Source organism: Phoca vitulina, unplaced genomic scaffold (assembly GCF_004348235.1).
Source record: "Phoca vitulina isolate PV1807 unplaced genomic scaffold, GSC_HSeal_1.0 scaffold98, whole genome shotgun sequence".
In the NCBI taxonomy this organism is placed as follows: domain Eukaryota; kingdom Metazoa; phylum Chordata; class Mammalia; order Carnivora; family Phocidae; genus Phoca; species Phoca vitulina.
The window spans coordinates 1,283,776-1,301,254 of record NW_022589801.1 but is presented as its reverse complement, the minus strand read 5'-3'; the positions used below and the strand labels follow the sequence as shown (position 1 = coordinate 1,301,254).

Below are 17,479 nucleotides of genomic sequence, written 5' to 3'. Positions count from 1 at the left end.
GCGCTAAGTCCTCTGATGCTTATTTTCTTTTTCAAAGCTATCTTTACTTAAACTTTGGGTCGTTTGCTTTTCCTTATATATTTTAGAATCGTTTTGTGAATTTCTACAAAAAGGTCTGCTGAGATTTTCATTAGGATTGCACTGAATATCTTGATCAATCTGGGGAGAATTGATGTCTTAACAATATTGAGTCTTTTGGGGCACCTGGGTGGCGCAATCAGTTGAGCATCCGACTCTTGGTTTAGGCTCAGGTTGTGATACTGGGGTTGTGAGATCGAGCCCTGCATCAGGCTCTGCGCTCAGGGCAGAGTCAGCTTGGAATTCTCTCTCCTTCTCCCTCTGTTCCTCTCCTGTGCTCTTTCTCTAAAATAAATAAATAAATCTTAAAAAAAAAAAAAATATTGAGTCTTTTGATTCACAAACATGGTACATTTTTGCACTTATTTAGGTGTTCTTTCATTTCTCCCAGCCATGTTTTGTCAAATATATGCCTTAATATTTCATATATTTTGATGATATTGTACGTGGTTTTAATTTTAGCTTCTAATTGTTTGTAGCTATTATTAGAAATATAGTTGTTTTTTGAATGTTGCCATCGTATCCTGCCACTTTGCTAATCTTATTCTGGTAGAATTTTTGTGGATTTCTGAGGATTTTCTACTTTGAAGATGATATCTGTATGTAAAGACAATTTCATTTTCTCTTTTCCACTCTACATACTTTTCTTTTTCTTCTTCCATTGGCTAAACTTTCAATATGTTGGATAGGAGTAGTGAGAGCTAACATCCTTACTTTGTTCTGATCTTAGAGGGAAAGTATTTTGTGTTTCACCATTGAGTATGTTGTTAGTTGTGACTTTGGTACATAACTTTTATTAGTGTAAGAAAGTTCCTTTTGTTTCCTACATTGCCAAGATCTTTTTTTCATGGAAGGATGATGAATTATCATATGTCTTTCCTGCATCTTTTGAGATGCGTGTTTGTTTTTTTAGTCTTATAGGTTGGATTACATTAGTAGTAGTAGTAGTAGAGGAGGAGGAGGAGGAGGAGTTAGTAGTAGTAGTAGTAGTAGTAGTAGTAGTAGTAGTAGTAGTAATCATCTTGGATGTTAAGCCAACATGGCATTTTGGGGATAAATTGTACATAGTCATGATGTATTTATCCTTTTTGTATACTATTGGATTACATTTGCTGAAATTTTAGTAAGAGTTTTTGCATATATAATAATGAAGGATATTGTCTGTAGTTTTCCATTAAAGTGTCTGTTTTTGGTATCAGTAATTCTGGCTTCATAAAATGAGTTAGAAAGTTTCTCCTTTTCTATATTCTGGAGAGTTGGTGTTGAATTAGTATTTTTTTTCTTAAATATTTGGGGAAATTCATCAGTTAATCTATCTGGGCCTAGAGATTTCTTTGTGAGATTTTTAACTGCAGAATAGTTCATTTAATACATCTAGGGCTATTCAAGTTAACTATTTTTTCTTGACTGATCTTTGGCATTTTGAATTTTTGAAAGAATTTGTCTATCTCATAATCTGAATTGTTAACTAAATTGACAAAATTATTAATGATATTCCTTTATTAGCCTTCTTTTGTCTATAGAAGGTATAGTTGTGTCCAATCTCTCATTTCTTTTGTTTCTAATATGTGACTTTTTACTGACTAGTCTGGCTAGAGGTTTATCAATTTTATTCATCTTTTCAGACATTTTAAAAAGCTTTTGATTTCTTTGATTTTTCTTTATTTTCTGCTATTTCATTGATTTGTATTCTTTATTATTTTCTTCTAATTTAGGCTTAATTTGCTCTTCATTTTCTAATTTCTTATATTGGTCATTTCTTTGGGCATGTGGGATAAAAACTATATTGTTAAGATATGGATGATTACTGGAAAAACATACAAGATAAAATCCCTGCACAGTAGCTGAGTTGGCATATTATTTTAACAGACAGTTTTAAGATGGCTATAATACCACTTGTAGTCACAGACACTTGAGCCGTTTATTATTGCCAAAGTTAATCTGTGCCAGCAGTAAATATTCCAAACACCTCTGTAACCACTATTTTCAACTGGACATTTACCATAGCATGATATATGGCTTTTTAAAAGAGTGAATGTGTTTAAACATTCAAAATTTTATAAGTCTTGCATAAATGATTTTCTCTTCTTATTTGGAATATTTTCAAACTTCCAGAAAATTTCTAAGAATCAAAATAGAATAAAAAATACTTGCATATCTTTACCCAGATTCACCTATTGTTTAAATAACTGTCAAACTGTTTTTAAAAGTAGCTGCTCCATTTTTTTTACTCCCACCAGCAACTTACTGGTTTCCAATTTCTCCACATCTTCGCCAGTGCTTATTATTGTATACCTTTTTGATTATAGCCATCCTAGAATGTGTGAAGTGGTATCTTATTTCGGCTTTGATTTGTATTTCTCTGAGGACTGATCTTGAGTGTCTTTTCATGTGTTTATTGGCTATTATCTTTTTCTGAAGAAATGTTTATTCACATTCCTTGTCCATTTTTTAGAGTTGGGATATTTGTCTTTTTTTAATTGAGTTGTGGGTGTTCTCTGTATGTAGTCTATATACGTATCCTTAACAGATAAATCATTTGCAAAAATATCCCATTCTGTGGGTTATCTTTTCACTTTCTTGATTGTGCCCTTTGAAGCACAAAGGTTTTTATTCTGATGAGGTCCAGTGTGTCTGTATTTGTCTTTGATTGCTTAGCTGTCTTAGATGAAAAATATTGCCTAATCCAAGGTTGGGAAGATTTCACCTGTTATCTTCTAAGGGTTTTATAACTCTTACACTCAGGTCTTCGATCCATTTTGAGTTAATTTTTGCATGTAGTGTGAGATAGAGTCCAGCTTCAGTTTTTTGCATGTAGTCAGTCAGTTTTCCCAGCATCATTTGTTGAAAAGACTGTCCTATCCTTGTTTGAATTGTCTTGGCACAATTTATGATCGGTTGATCATAAATGTGATTGATCTTTCTGGACTCTCAGTTCTATTCCATTAATCTATACATTTATTTCTAGTACCACACTGTCTTGATTAGTGTACCTTTGCAGTAAGTTTTGCAATCAAGAAATGTGAGTCCTCCACTATGTTCTTTTTCAAAGATGGTTTTGACTATTATGGGTCCCTTGCATTTTCTTAAGAATTTTAGGGTGAAAATATCAATTTAGAAAAAAGCAGTTGGGGGGAGTATAGCAGTCTCAACATTATTAAGTTTTACAGAATATGAACACCAAATGTCTTCTCATTTATTTAGATTATCTTCTGCGTATGTTGCTGAATGTGGTTTGCTGCATTTTGTTGAGAACTCAATATCCATAAGGGATATTGGTCTGTAGTTTCTTTTCTTGTGATAACTTTATCTGATTTTGGTATCAGAGTATTAAGGCCTCATAGAATAAGTTGGGAACTGTTTCCTTCTCTGTTATAATGTGGAGGAGTTTGTGAAATATTGGTGTTAATTCTTTAAACATTTGGTAAAATTCATCAATGAAACTGTATGTCCCTAAGCTTTTCTTTGTAGGAAGATGTTTTGATTACTAATTCAACCTCTTGTTATAGGTCCATTCACATTTTCTGTTTATTCTTCAGTTAATTTCAGTAGTTTGTGTCTTTCTAGTTATTTATTTGTCCATTTCATCTGGGCTAAGTTGTTAGTGTGTAGTCGTTCCTAGTTATTCTCTTATACTCACTTCTCTGTAAGGTTCTTTTTTATTTCTGTTAGGTCATCAGTCATAGTCCCTGTTTCATTCATGAATTTTTTTGTTGGTCAGCCTAAGCTAAAGATTTGTCAATTTTGTTGATGTTTTCAAAAGAACCATATTTTTGTTCCATTAATTTCTCTGTTCTCAATTTTATTTATTTTCACTCTAACTTGTACTGTTTCTTCTTTCTACTTGTGTCCGGTTTGGTTTGCTCTTCTTTTTCTAGTTTCTTAAGATGGTAGGTTAGGCTATTTGAGATCTTTGTTTTATTTTAATATAGGCAAATAACAGCTATAAATTTTCTTCTAAGCACTGTTTTCCCTGCATTTCATAAGTTTTGGTATTTTGTGCCTTGGTTTTTATTTCAAAATATTTTCTGTTTTTCTTCTGATTTCTTATTTGACACATTGGTTATTTAGGATTTTTTTCTTCCAAGTATTTATTTAATTCCAGCTAGTTAACATACAGTGCAACATTAGTTTCAGTTGTAGAATTTAGTGATTTATCATTTACATACAACACCCAGTGCTCATCACAAGTGCCCTCCTTAATACCCATCACCTATTTAACCCATCCCCCTGCCCACCTCCTTTCTGTTAATCACCACTTCATTCTCTATAGTTAATAGTGTGTTTCTTGGTTTGCCTCCCTCTCTCTTTTTACCTCTTTGTTCATTTGTTTCGTTTCTTACATTCCCCATATGAGTGAAATCATAGGGTATTTGTCTTTCTATTAATTATTTTGTTTAGCATAATACTCTCTATCTCCATCCATATTGTTGCAAATGGCAAGTCATTCTTTTTTGTGGCCGAGTAATTCCACTGTGTGTGTGTGTGTGTGTGTGTATCACATCTTCTTTATCCACTCATGTACTTTCTGAGTTGCCTAAATTACACTGCGTTACTGATTTCTGATTTTATTTTATATTTTCTATTGTGAGACAACATTCGCATATTTTCTTTAGTTGTTTTTTTTTTTTTTTTGCATGTGGTTTCCTTTATTTCTAACATACTTACAGTAGTTTATGTAACATTTTTGCCTGGTAAGTCCTATGTCTGGACTTCCTCAGGGACAGTTTCTATCCACTGTATTTTTTTTCCTGTGTATAGGCCACATTTTACCCCCTTTTTTTTTAATATTGCTTATAATGTTTTAGTAAAAACTAGGGAATTTCAATTACTATACTTTTTAGTTTGATTTTTCTTACAGATTCTTTTTCCTTATTAATATTAAAGTTTTTTAGCCATGGTTTCCTTTAATTCTTTGAACATTTTTAATACAGCTAACCTAAAGTGTTTAATAATTCCAACATCTACAACTTTGCTAAATTTGCTTATTAGATCTAGGAGGTTTTTTATTTGTTTGCTTTTGAGTTGTTGGGATTTTTTACATAGACAGTTATGTAACCTGCAAATAAGGATAGTGTTATTTCTTTTCCAGTGTATAGGTTTTTCTTTTTCTTGCTTTGTTGTAGTGACTAGAACTTCTGGTACTATGTTAAGAATGGCAAGAGCCACATCCCTGAAGTTCCCAGTCTTTCCTTCTTTAACCATTAAATAAGGTATTACCTGAAGGTTGAAGTAGTTTTATTTTTCTCCAATCTTGTTGAGAGTTTTTGTCATGAGTGGGTGTTTGGTTTTGTCAAATACACTTTCGGTTTCAGTCAATATGATCAAGTAATTTTTCTTCTTTAGCCTGTTGATAGTGGTGAATTGCATTGATTGTTTTTAAATTTTAAGCCAGTCTTGTAGAACTTAAATAAATCTCATTGGTCATGATGTGTAATTTTTTATACATTGCTGGATTCAATTTGTTAATAGTTTGTTGTACTTTTTGTTTTTGGTCCAAGTTAATGAGATGTAGTGTGTAGTTTTTTTTTTTTAATTGTCTGCAGGAATTTTTTGAAAAAAATTAGTAACGTCTATGTAACACAAAATTCACTATTATAAGTATACACTAGAGTAGTATTAATTACATTCACTGTTGTGCCACCATTACCATTATCTATTCCAAAACTTTTTCATCATCCCAGACAGAGAGAGACTCAGTAACCATTAAGCAATAACTCCCACCACCCCCCTTACTTCAGCCCCTGGTAACCTCTGATGTACTTCCTATCTCAATGAATTTGCCTATATTAAATATTTCATTTAAGTGGAATCACAATATTAGTCCTTTTGTGTCTGATGTATTTCACTTAGCATAATGTTTTCAAGGTCCATCCATGTTTGTAGCATGTATGAGAACTTCATTCATTTTTATTGCTGAAGAACATTCCATTGTATTTATATACCTTGTTTTTTTGATCCATTCATCTGTTGATGGACACTTGGGTTGATTCTATTATGTTTGGATACTATTTAAATTTTTTATTTTAGTAAGCAGTCAGCCTATTTAGGTTTATCACAGAGATCCCTTTGTGTTTGTAAGCTATGGTTGCAGAACAGTTTAATTTTCAGAGCCTTTATATTGTTATTGTGATCTGCTTTTTTTTTTTTTTTTTAAGATTTTTTATTTATTTATTTAACAGAGAGAGAGAGAGAGCGCACAAGTAAGCAGAGCGGCAGACAGAGGGAGAGGGAGAAGCAGGCTCTCCACCGAGCAGGGAGCCCGATGCGGGGCTCGATCCCAGGACCCTGGGATCATGACCTGAGCCGAAGGCAGCCGCTTAACCGACTGAGCCACCCAGGCGCCCCTGATCTGCTTGTTTTTTATAGTGCCTCTGGTGCTCCCCCTAATCCCTGCTTGTGCTGGGGAGGGAGCATAGTAGGATATACTTCAGTGTATTAGTGATTTTCTGCTTATTTAGAGTAGTTGGTGGTTCTCAGACATTCATTTTAAAACTTAAGTTTACTGATCTTTTTATATAAATTAAGTACTTCAGGATAAAATGAAAATTATGGTATTTTATGATAAACTATAAAATTAATTTTGAAAATATATGTGCCTCACCTCTTTGGGTGTATGGTGTATATCTGGCACATCTGAGTTGCATAAATCTATATTTTGAGTTGGAGTAAATAACGTGGTCACAGCCTACTTAGGGGTTTGGTAATATTGAGTGGTCTTGGTAAAATTAGAATTTGACATATATGAATTCCTTTGCACTTTTAATGTGGGAAGAAGATAACTTAGATGTATATTACGTCTTTCAGATAAGAAAATTAATGAGGGGAGAAACAAGGTTTCAGTCAGAGTATCTTTACAGATAGAAGGGACTCACACAAATCGAGTCCAGAATGTTTAAAAATTTTTGTTAGTGATCGTTTGTTGAAATAAAATCCTGAGCAAGTGTAACTATAAGAGATAATACATTAATAATGATGAGTTCTGAAATAATAATACCATTATTTTAACCAATTTCTTTTTTTAAAGATTTTTTATTTATTTATTTGACAGAGAGAGACACAGCGAGAGAGAGAGCACAAGCAGGGGGAGTGGGAGAGGGAGAAGCAGGCTCCCCACTGAGCAGGGAGCCTTATGTGGGGCTCGATTCCAGAACCCTGGGACCATGACCTGAGCCAAAGGCAGACGCTTAACGACTGACCCACCCAGGCACCCCTTAACCAATTTTTTTGTCTGCCATTTTTCAGACTTTGAACTAGATGACAAGCAAACCAAGAACTAGTGATGAGTTTAGAATAGGGCAGATGATAGAGGATGACAGAGAGCTGCCTGGAGCAGTCATGGAAAACTTGGCTGAGGGATGGTGTTCAGGGTGAGACTTGAAGGAAGAGAAAACACTAGCCAGGAGAATATTCCAGGCAGGGTGGTTGTTCGACACAGGATTTGAGTGCCCTTCCAAGTCCTGCCTGTGTGGCCCTCTCTTTGCTTATTGGTTATTTAAAAAAAAAAAAAAAAGTCACTTAATTTAACTAGCCCAACCTCCTCCCCTATGGGTGAGGAGACCTTGAAGGCTAGAAAGTAGAAAATCGGTGGTGACAGTCTAGGATCCCAATGCCTGGTACACATACATATACACACTCCCTTATGACACATATTTCTACTGCTTATTTACATTCGTTGTTTTCATCAATTATTTTAGAAGATGTATGAAAACAGGCAGATTGTAATGTTCAGGAAAAGGAGAAAGATTTGCCTTTAAAGCGAAGGTATTTTTCTTGTGTCATTCATTACTAAATGAAATAGGGAAGTAAACAAACTCAGTTTCTCAACTTCTGTTTTGAAAGTGAGTGATTAAAGACCGACACATGGAGATTTTTACACTGTATGGAAATGTCTTTGTTCCTCTCAGACATCACAGGGATGTGGGTGGATACAGGGACCTTAAAGTACATCTTCTGGAGCCCAGCTTCACAGAGTTAATGCCTGCAAAATCATAAAAGCCAGAAATATAAATCCCTTCCTTCTTTCCTTACTTGTTATTGGAACTATATGCCTAATTTTAGAAATTAGTTTGCTTCAAGGTGCCATTAAGCCTTAATGTCAAATTTACTTTGTAAGTAAATAGTGATGGGTTTAGAACCATAGATTCTAGGGTCCTTTGGCTGAAATTGATAGTCTCTCTCTAGCCACTTTTCTTGCTGAGTGACCTCATGCACAACCTCACTGTGCCTACTTATTTTTTAAAATGGAACCTATAAAGTCTGTGTCATAGGATTAGCTTATTATTATTAATAATAATATAGTGATAATTATTGGATGTTATTTCTAGAACATCTGGTTGCTGTTTGAACTGGGGAACATTGGGATAATTTGGGGTTCATTTAAAATATAAAATTAGGGGGAAAACTTCTTGGGAGAGGAAGTAGCTGTAAGTTGTGGCTTTAAATCCAGAAATGGGGGAATTTGACTTGCTTTGGTTAGTTTTTGTATTTTACAGCCTAACATTGTTAACGCATTAAATGATTAAGTACTTATCTAGTGTCAGTTGTATTTTTCTAGGCATAAAATTTGAAGTTCTTATAACTGGCCATTTAAAGTGAAATATTCTTAACATTTATTTCATGCCTGAGTTGAGTCCTATTCATTTCTAATATCTTTTAAGGGGAACTGATGATATATAACACAGTATTTTCCTTTTAGGACTTTATAAAACAGCAACTGTTACTAATTTTTTTCAAATAAGGTATTTCATGTTTTTTAAAAAGCTCCTAATTAATACAACCAAATTATGTAGTTGTCTGTATCTTTATATAGTTAAGTTCTCCTCAGTTAGCTAAAGGTCTGATCTAGCTTGATAATGGGAAGTTAGGTGATAGTCATTATATCATAACTCTAATAGCAGCCTCCAAATAGATCATGTTTCTGGTACTTTCTTACTGCTGATTAGATGGAAAGCTTCGAACTAGGAGCTCCTACTTTTTATCTCTTCCATTGTGAGCATCTGGCTCTTCAGTTAATTCTTGTTAGTTCATTGTGTTCTTACATCAATAAAGCTGTCTTCAACAGGAGTATAACAGAAAGATACTTTCTGGATCATCTAAATTTCAGTTTATGTTAAAAGGTGGAGGAAAGGAGGGAAATGGGCTGGGTGAGCTAGGCAGAGCCTTTTACCTTCACAATATGAATCTGAAACTAACTACAAGCTAGGACTAGATAACAAACCGGAAGGAGATCATTTGCATCAACAAATGCAAATATCAGCACTTACTTCTAAGCAAAAAAGGTGGGATTTCGCTCAGGCACTCAGTATTTATGGAGTGTTCTCTACATTGAGAACTGCTGGGGAATGAGCAGTGGGGCAGATTGACACAGGACTTTCCCAAAATAAAATCGGGATGTGATTACTAGAACAAGGGAAGAGTGATGCTTGGCAGTCAGGAAATACCATCCAGTTAGGTAACGTAATCTAATTAGCTGGTATCTTAACTTGCTGCTTGGCTTTCAGCTTTAGTCAGACTGGAAAAGCCAGGTATGTGTGGATGAGACAGTAAGCTGCTTCCCTGATGAATACTCAAAGACCAACAAAGAGGAGTCAGTGAATGTTGTATTAAGCCAAATGAAATACCATTGTTTCGTGTTTTTTAAAAGTCAACTTTTATTTTATTTTTTAAAGTTTTTTGGTTTTTTTTTTAAGTAATCTCTATACCCACCCATGGTGCTCAAACTCACAACCCCAAGATCAGGGGTCACATGCTCTTCCAACTGAGCCAGCCAGGTGTCCCCCCACATAAACTTTTTATTTTAAAACAGCTCTAGATTTATATAAACATTTTAAAGATAGCACAGAGTTCCCATCCTCCCCACGCTTTCCCCTATTATTAACACCTTACATTAATGTGGTACCTTTTTTTTTTGCAAGTAATGAACCAGTATTAATACATGATTATTAACTAAAGTCCATATTTTATTCACATTTCCTTAGTTTTTACCTAATTTCCTTTTTCTTTTCTAGGATTGCGCCCATTCCCGCCCCGCCCCAAGATAACACATTACATCTAGTAGTCCTGTCTGCTTAGGCTTCACTGGTCTGTGACAGTCTCTTAGACTTTACTTCTTTTCGATGACCTTGATAGTTTTCAGGAGTACTCCTCAGATATTTTGTAGAATGTTTCTTGGTTGGGATTTGTCTGATGTTTTTCTCCTAATGAGACTGGGGTTATGTGATTTGGGGAGGAAGACCACAAAGATAAAGTACCATTTTTATTATGTCATATGAAGGGTACATATGTCAGCATGACATTTCACTGAGGATGTTGACCTTGATCATCTGACTGAGGTAACATTTGTCAGATTTCTCCACTTTAAAATTACTCTTTTTTCCCCTCCTTTCCATACTGTTTTTGGAAGGATGTCCCTATGTGCATCCCACACTTGTTAAAAGATGGGGAGTTACCCTCCATCTTCTAGATACATAAATTATTTAGAATTCTGCCTGGGAGTCTCTTATCTTCTCCCCTGTTTATTTATTTATTCAATTACTTATTTATATCAGTATGGACTCATGGTATTTATTTTATATTTTGGATTGTAATGCAACACTGTTGTATTGCTCAAGTTATTCCAGGTTTAACTCTTTCTGTTAATTCTTAGATCCCTTTGACAAATTCTCATCCGTACAGGATTTTTTGGTTTTTTGGATGGTTAACACTTGCTTACTTTCTGGCACCATTAGGTGCTCCAATTTCATGTTGTATATATCTTGCCTTGGTCCTAGATTGAGCCATTTTTCTAAGAAGCCCTGATTCCTTTTATTGGAGAATGGTATTAGAACCCAAGATCTGTGCTTTAGGTCTGCCCTATGCTACTGGGGTGTCATTATTCTAGGCCCTCTCAACTGACAGAGCAAGAAAATATATATGTGTATACTAACCCCTGCATATACACATATTTTATAAATATTTCTAAATATAACTATCTATATTAAACTAAATATGAATTCATACTGATGTTGCCAACTCAGTTCATTACCACATGGATCACTGAATAATATTCCATTGTATGGATGTACTATAGTTTGTCTATCTGCTCCTCTATTGAAGAATATCATCTTGTGTCCAGTTTGGAGTGATTATGAATAGAGTTGCTATACAGAATCGCTTGCAGATTTTTATATGGACATAAGTTTTCAAATCAGTTGGGTAAATACCCATGAGCACAGTCGCCAGATCATATGGTAAAAGTATGTGAGCTTTTTAAATATCTTGTCTTTGTGTTGTACACAGTTTCTTGGAATAGAATAATCGCTTGCCATTTTCCTTGCCCCTTCTCCCTCCAAGTTTCTTTTGACTGTTGATTCTAGGTCCTATCATCGCTGTAAAAGAGCAGATGATACAGAATTTTGGCTTATCATTTTTTTGGTAATAGAATCCTCTAATGATCTTTTCCATGTGCTTGTGATATTTTCAGTTGTCTCTCAGTGAAAGTAATCACCTGCATCTAGTTGAATTTGACTGTTTTGCACTTTCTGGAAGTATAGCAGGAATATATTTTGTGGGTGGCTTACACAGCCTATGGGTTGTTACAACTACTTTCTAATTGGGTTGTATTGTTTTATTGTAAAGCATTTCATAGTTGCTAAAAATCCTGCAGGATTGCATTTTCTTCTTTAACCATCATCTCAAGCAGTATGTTTTTTAAAATATGTAATTGTATTTATTAACTTTAAGGTAAAAGATATTTATTTAAATCAGATTTGTGTTTCCGTAAAGTGATAGTATGTTTTGTTTCCTTCGCAGCATTTATTCAGTCGGAGAGCATAATAGAAGTACTACGTTTTGATGATGGAGGGTTACTACAGGTAATTTTATTTTAAGTTGAAAAATTATCTCAGTGTCAAACCTTGAATAATATTGGATTGTTATTTATCTTTAAAAAATGTAACTGGTTGCTATGAGATATATTTTATGAGCTTTATATGCAGACAATTTTGTAATAACCTACTTAGCTATATGAATTATCTTTTAAATTAAATATTATTGGGGGGTTTTGGGAGGTTTGGTGGGGAGAGTCAGATCAGGGACAGTGGAATTGGTGGTTAGCTCTGTGAGTATGGAGCCAGTGAGTGAAGCACTCAGTTCAGATGTCAGACCTCAGAATATTTATCTGGAAGAAGACTTCTCTAGAATATAAGTTCTGTAGATATACATCTATATCATCTTTCCACTTGCCATTCTAAGCCACATCTTTAAATATATTATACGTAAAATTGGAAGGTATAATCTGGTGTCCTGCCTTTCACACCTAGCACAGATATCCCATGAAGCCTATTTTAGTCTTCCTAGCTAAAAATCAGTTCTAGAATTTCAGAGCTGAAAGACAGAGTAAAAGCTTCTTAACCATCCCTCTGATTTTTGTGACTGAGGTGTTTTCTGTGCTTGTTTTATACTACTTACCACTTTTGTAATTATAACATGTGTTTTCAAGTACCATCCATTTGGTAGCATGACTCACAGTTTTTCCAAGGTTTAGTTTAAGAAAGGTGCCAAAGATCCCATGACTTTGTGGTAATGGGGCTAGTATTAGAATTCTCATCTTCTCACTCCGGATGTTGTCTTTCTCTTACATGGTGCTGCCTATGGTGTATTTATTTACTTAATTATAATTAAGTACATGACTTAAATGTTCTGAAAAAAATATTCCCCATAGCTTGTAATAATGGCGGGAAACTAAAAGTTAGATTAAGGCAATAGAGAAAAAATAATTGTGCTAGAGACCTGAAATAAGATTTCTGTTTGCATTTTCATAAATTTAGATTTCAGACAATAAACCAGACAAAGAGAACAAGAAAAAAAGTGATGGGTTTTAAGGTTCTTTTTCTCTGACAATAAAGCAAGTAACTGTTCTGAATGATAACTTTTTCCCTGCTTCCAAATTTTTAAATAAGCATATCCTTCATACCTTTACATAAGAGATGTTGAGAAACACAGCAGGCAGTGTCTGCATGGGACTTGCAGAAAAGTCTTTGTACAGCTTTTTATATTGAAAAACTGAATAAAAACTAAAGATATATAATCTCAAATTTTGTAAAGCCTCCTTTCCTAGAAAATGAGCTTAGTCTCTTTTTTTTTAGTTCTTTAATCTGTTGCAAGGTGAGCACTTGGAGAACTGATAGGAATGACTATTTTAAATATCTTCCTTTAGGTGATTTGCAGGATCTGGATAACAGGCAAATCAGGACTGAATTTCTGGAAAATTCTCCTTTATTAACTGAAGAAGGATCCATGTCCTTTATGAACTAAACATCTAGGTTGCAAGTGATAATTCATTTTGAAAATTCTGGAGCTTGATTTGTGTGTTTGTTGGGGGAGGCTGTCAGTCCCTGTCTACATGGACTTAGCTGTGAAAGAGCTTGTGGACTGGGATGTGACTTGCTCATCCTCTTTGAGTTTGCTGAAATGCTTGGACAAGAGCTTGGTTGAGACCTTGGTTAAGACCTCAGAGTTCTCTGGCAAAGGTAATTTTAGACAGGAACAATGTTGAGGGTTAGGTGGTACCAGTTGATTACCTCAGCCACAGTGAAACCTCACTAAGACCCCTATAGTATGTCTAATGTCAAGATGCTATATATAGTGTATTATTTATCCCCAAGTAGCATAATATAAGACCCTTTTGAATAGATACATGCAAAATTGTTGATTAATTGATGATAAGTCCATAAAAATTGCCAAAACTCATAAAAAATTTGCTAGAAACTTTGGACTTACCTTCCTTGTTTTTTAAAGATAAGGAAAATGAGGCTCATAGAAATTAAATAATTTGCTCAAAATTCAGTTACTAGAGCAGGAATCCAAGATTCAGTAGTAACCAGCCTTTCTGCTTTCAGAGCTCTTTCCACAGCACCATGTATGTGCAGTTCCTCCCAGTGCATTTCCTGGGTTACCACTAATAATAATAAGTTATAATTAGAAATCACAGTAATCCTCTTAGCCCATGTTTTCTGTAGTTGGTGCTTTGGCTATTGCCATTCCTGTTTGGCAAGGCTACTAAGATTTGGTATATAGAATATAGAAAGATGAAATATTTCCCAAGAGGAACAGACACTGAGGATTCTGCTTCTCAACAGAAGACTTATCACTGTAGGGGGTACGGGTAAAGAAGTATCTTAAACTTACCATTCCAGTCCTAACTGATGTGAGTGGTTGGCTCTTCTTGATCCATTCCTTTGATAGATTATGAGATTGAATAACGAAAGGTATACTTAAAAGCCTTAATCCGTTTCCTAATATAATTTTCTTATAAACAAATGAAGATAAAGCCCAAGGAAAAGGTTAGCTTCGTATTTTTCTTTTTCTTCCTCCCTTTCTTTCTCTTTTTCTTTTCTTTTCTTTCCCTTTCTTTCTTCTTCCTTTTTCTTTTCTTACTTCTCTTTCTTTTCTCTTTCTTTCTTTCACTATTCTACCAGAACAATAAACAGAATTTTAAGATGTTGGAAGGCAAGCTCCATAATGTTCATGAGTTGAAAATACACTCAGAGTTTTGTTTTTTAAAGCTCATAACTATAGGACTACATAATTTTGTTTTCTCACTTTGGTCAAGAAACAGGAATATTCTTTTCATTGTATGCTCATTGGTCGTTCTCATAACCTATAGGCATCTGTTACCTCTACTTACTACCTGGCTTTCAGGTACCTAAGGCAGGGATAGCTAGAACTAGTATTTTTTAAGTACTTGCTAGAGTCTCAGCTAGTTCATTAATTGGCCCCAAATTTCAGTACTAATAAGGGGTACAAGAAGAATAAGAAGTAATTTTGATTCCAAAGCTCTTATACGTAATACTTTCCATTGCTCTATTGCCTAAAGATTAAGTAACAAGGTTGCCTTAGAGGAAAGAGATAAATTCCTAATTGCTGTGCTTAGAAGACAGTTCAGGTCTAAGAGATCTTTTCATACACACATAATAGATAACAGGTTCCACTTCTATTGTGCCCCAGTATTTCAGCTGCAGAACTGTTGTTAGCCAAAGTTGTTCATATTACAGAAATGACTCTTTTCCCACTCTTCTTAGGGGAAGGTTGGGGAAAAGATTGTAGAAAGTTTGTCTGCTATTCTGTGTCAGGTTGGTCGGGAAAGGACTATGGAGGCCTTCCTTAACTAGACAGTTACTTGCAACACACCAAAACACTCAGTTGAATAAGTAAGGGAGCATATAGTTTGGTTGTCTAGTAGTTCTCTTGTTCTTGGGTGAGCTTACATTTAAAATACACTATTTTTTAAAGATAGCCGTAGTATAACTTAACAGGAGTTATAAGGAGGTTATTGGGGATAACTTGAGCTCCTAGACAAGTTTTTTTAGTTTCTATAACTAAAAGGAGTGGGAGCCATTGGAAGCTCTGCATTCTAGAAGATGAATCAGGTTCATTCTAGACGTAGGCAAGTATAAATGGTTCTAGCAGTCAGTTAGGGATCCTACATTGAGTCTTTTTCCAAGGAGTGTAAAAACATCTAAGAATTTGATTAATTTCTTTTTCTTTAATGTGTTTGTTGTGAGATATAATCCATATATACATGCATAAAATGTGGGGGGGGTTTGCAAAGCAAACATCTATAAATAACCACCACTCCAGTTAAAAACTAAAAACATGCCAACACTCTCATAAGTTCCCCCCTGAAGCTCTCTCTCAGTCACTATCCCCAAGAGTTGGCCATAATCCTGAAGTGTATGATAATTTCTTTCCCTAGAAGTCTTACCATCTGAGCATGTGTCTCTAAACACTATAGTTTCATCTGTTTTTTGAAGTTCATACCGTTTGTATTCTTTTTTTTTTTTTTCCCAGCTTTTTCTTAGTGTTAAGTTTCTAAGATTCTCTGTGCTGTTAAGTGTGACTGTGGTTATTCATTTTCCTTGTTGAGTAGTATTGCATTATATGAATATGCCCCCAATTTATATATAATTTCTGCTGTTAATGGACATTTCACTTGTTTCCAGTTTGGGCTGCTATAAATAAATGCTGTCTCTTGGTGAATATATGCATTTCTGGTAGAGTTGAGTACAACTGCTGGGACATAGGTTATGAATCTTCTATTTTAATACGTAATGCCATATGGTTTTCCAAAGTGCTTGTTCCAGTTTACAGTTCCATCATCAGGAATTGCTCTGCGATACTTCATATGTTTGTTTTTTTTAAAGCATTCTGAAGAGTGGGTAATGGTATCTTACTGTAGTTTTAATTTTCATTTCTCTGATTCCTAATAAGGTGGAGCAAGTTTTCATGTTATTTGACCATTTGGATATCTTTTATGAAATCCTCAGTTAAATCTTTTGCTCTATTTAACTGTTGGGTTGCATGTCTTTTTCCCTCTTGTTTGATAGGAGTTCTTTATAAATCTGGATACAGTTCTGGTTATATATATTAGAAATATCTTCTACTTGGTGGATTACCCTTTCCACATATAAGGGTGACTTTGATGAACAGAAATTCTTACTTTTAATTAATTTTAGTTTTAATGTAGTTTAAGCTGTATTTTCCATTACAGTTTATATTTTTTGTGTACTGCTAAGGAAATATTTTCCTATCCAAGGTCATAAAAATGTTCTCCTATATTATTGTCTGAAAACCAGAAATTTATTGTTTTGCCTTTCATAATTATGGCTGTAATTCTAACTGAAATTGACTTTGTTATTGGTGTGATGTCATAGTTTTATTTCTCATATATTCACATGTCCCAGTACCCTTTATTGATTATTCCCTTATATTTTCTTTCACCAGTATTCTTCAGTGACACTTTATTCATAAGTCAAGGATCCATGTATGCATGAATCTATTTCTGGGCTCTGTTGCACTTTTTGATCTATAAAAGTGGTAATTCATATGGCTCAACATAAAATGTAGAAATGCAATTGTTTTTTATATATTGACTGTTACTGTGCAAACTAGCTAAATTACTTATTGATTCTAATAACTTATCTGTAGATGCTCTGGACTAGGTCCATAAACTATAATAATCTCAGGTTAATAACATTGTATTTCTAACTTTCCAATCCTTTTAGTTTTTAATTCTTTTTCTTGCTTCACTTTACTGGCTACAAGCAGTATGATGTTGAACATAAGTAGTATTTTTAGTAAGTATCTTTGACCCTACTTTAATACCTCATCTCAGAGATAACACCTTCAACATTTCACTGTTAAGTGTGTTGTTTACTATAGTTTTTCTCCACCCCCCGCCCCACAGATATTCTTTATCATATGTGTCAGTTGGGATTCTCAGCAAGATCTTGAGACAGAGTTAGAGGAGTACTAGGGATTTATTTGAGGGCTACTGCCTGTGAAAAATAAGGAGAAGGAAACAGGATTGGGCAGGAAGAGCCTCAGACAGTGTTGCAGAATCTTGACCAACCCAGTGGAA

The 17,479-nt window shown here is 34.5% G+C and overlaps 1 protein-coding gene across 1 annotated transcript in view; it reads left to right on the top strand.

Annotated features, from left to right (window-relative positions):
- TMEM131 (transmembrane protein 131) overlaps nt 1-17,479 on the top strand; it is a 239,251-nt gene that overhangs the window by 51,653 nt on the left and 170,119 nt on the right. The window contains exon 2 of the mRNA XM_032397376.1: nt 11,872-11,933. Coding sequence (XP_032253267.1) covers nt 11,872-11,933 — 62 coding nt within the window. The remainder of the gene's footprint in view (nt 1-11,871; nt 11,934-17,479) is intronic.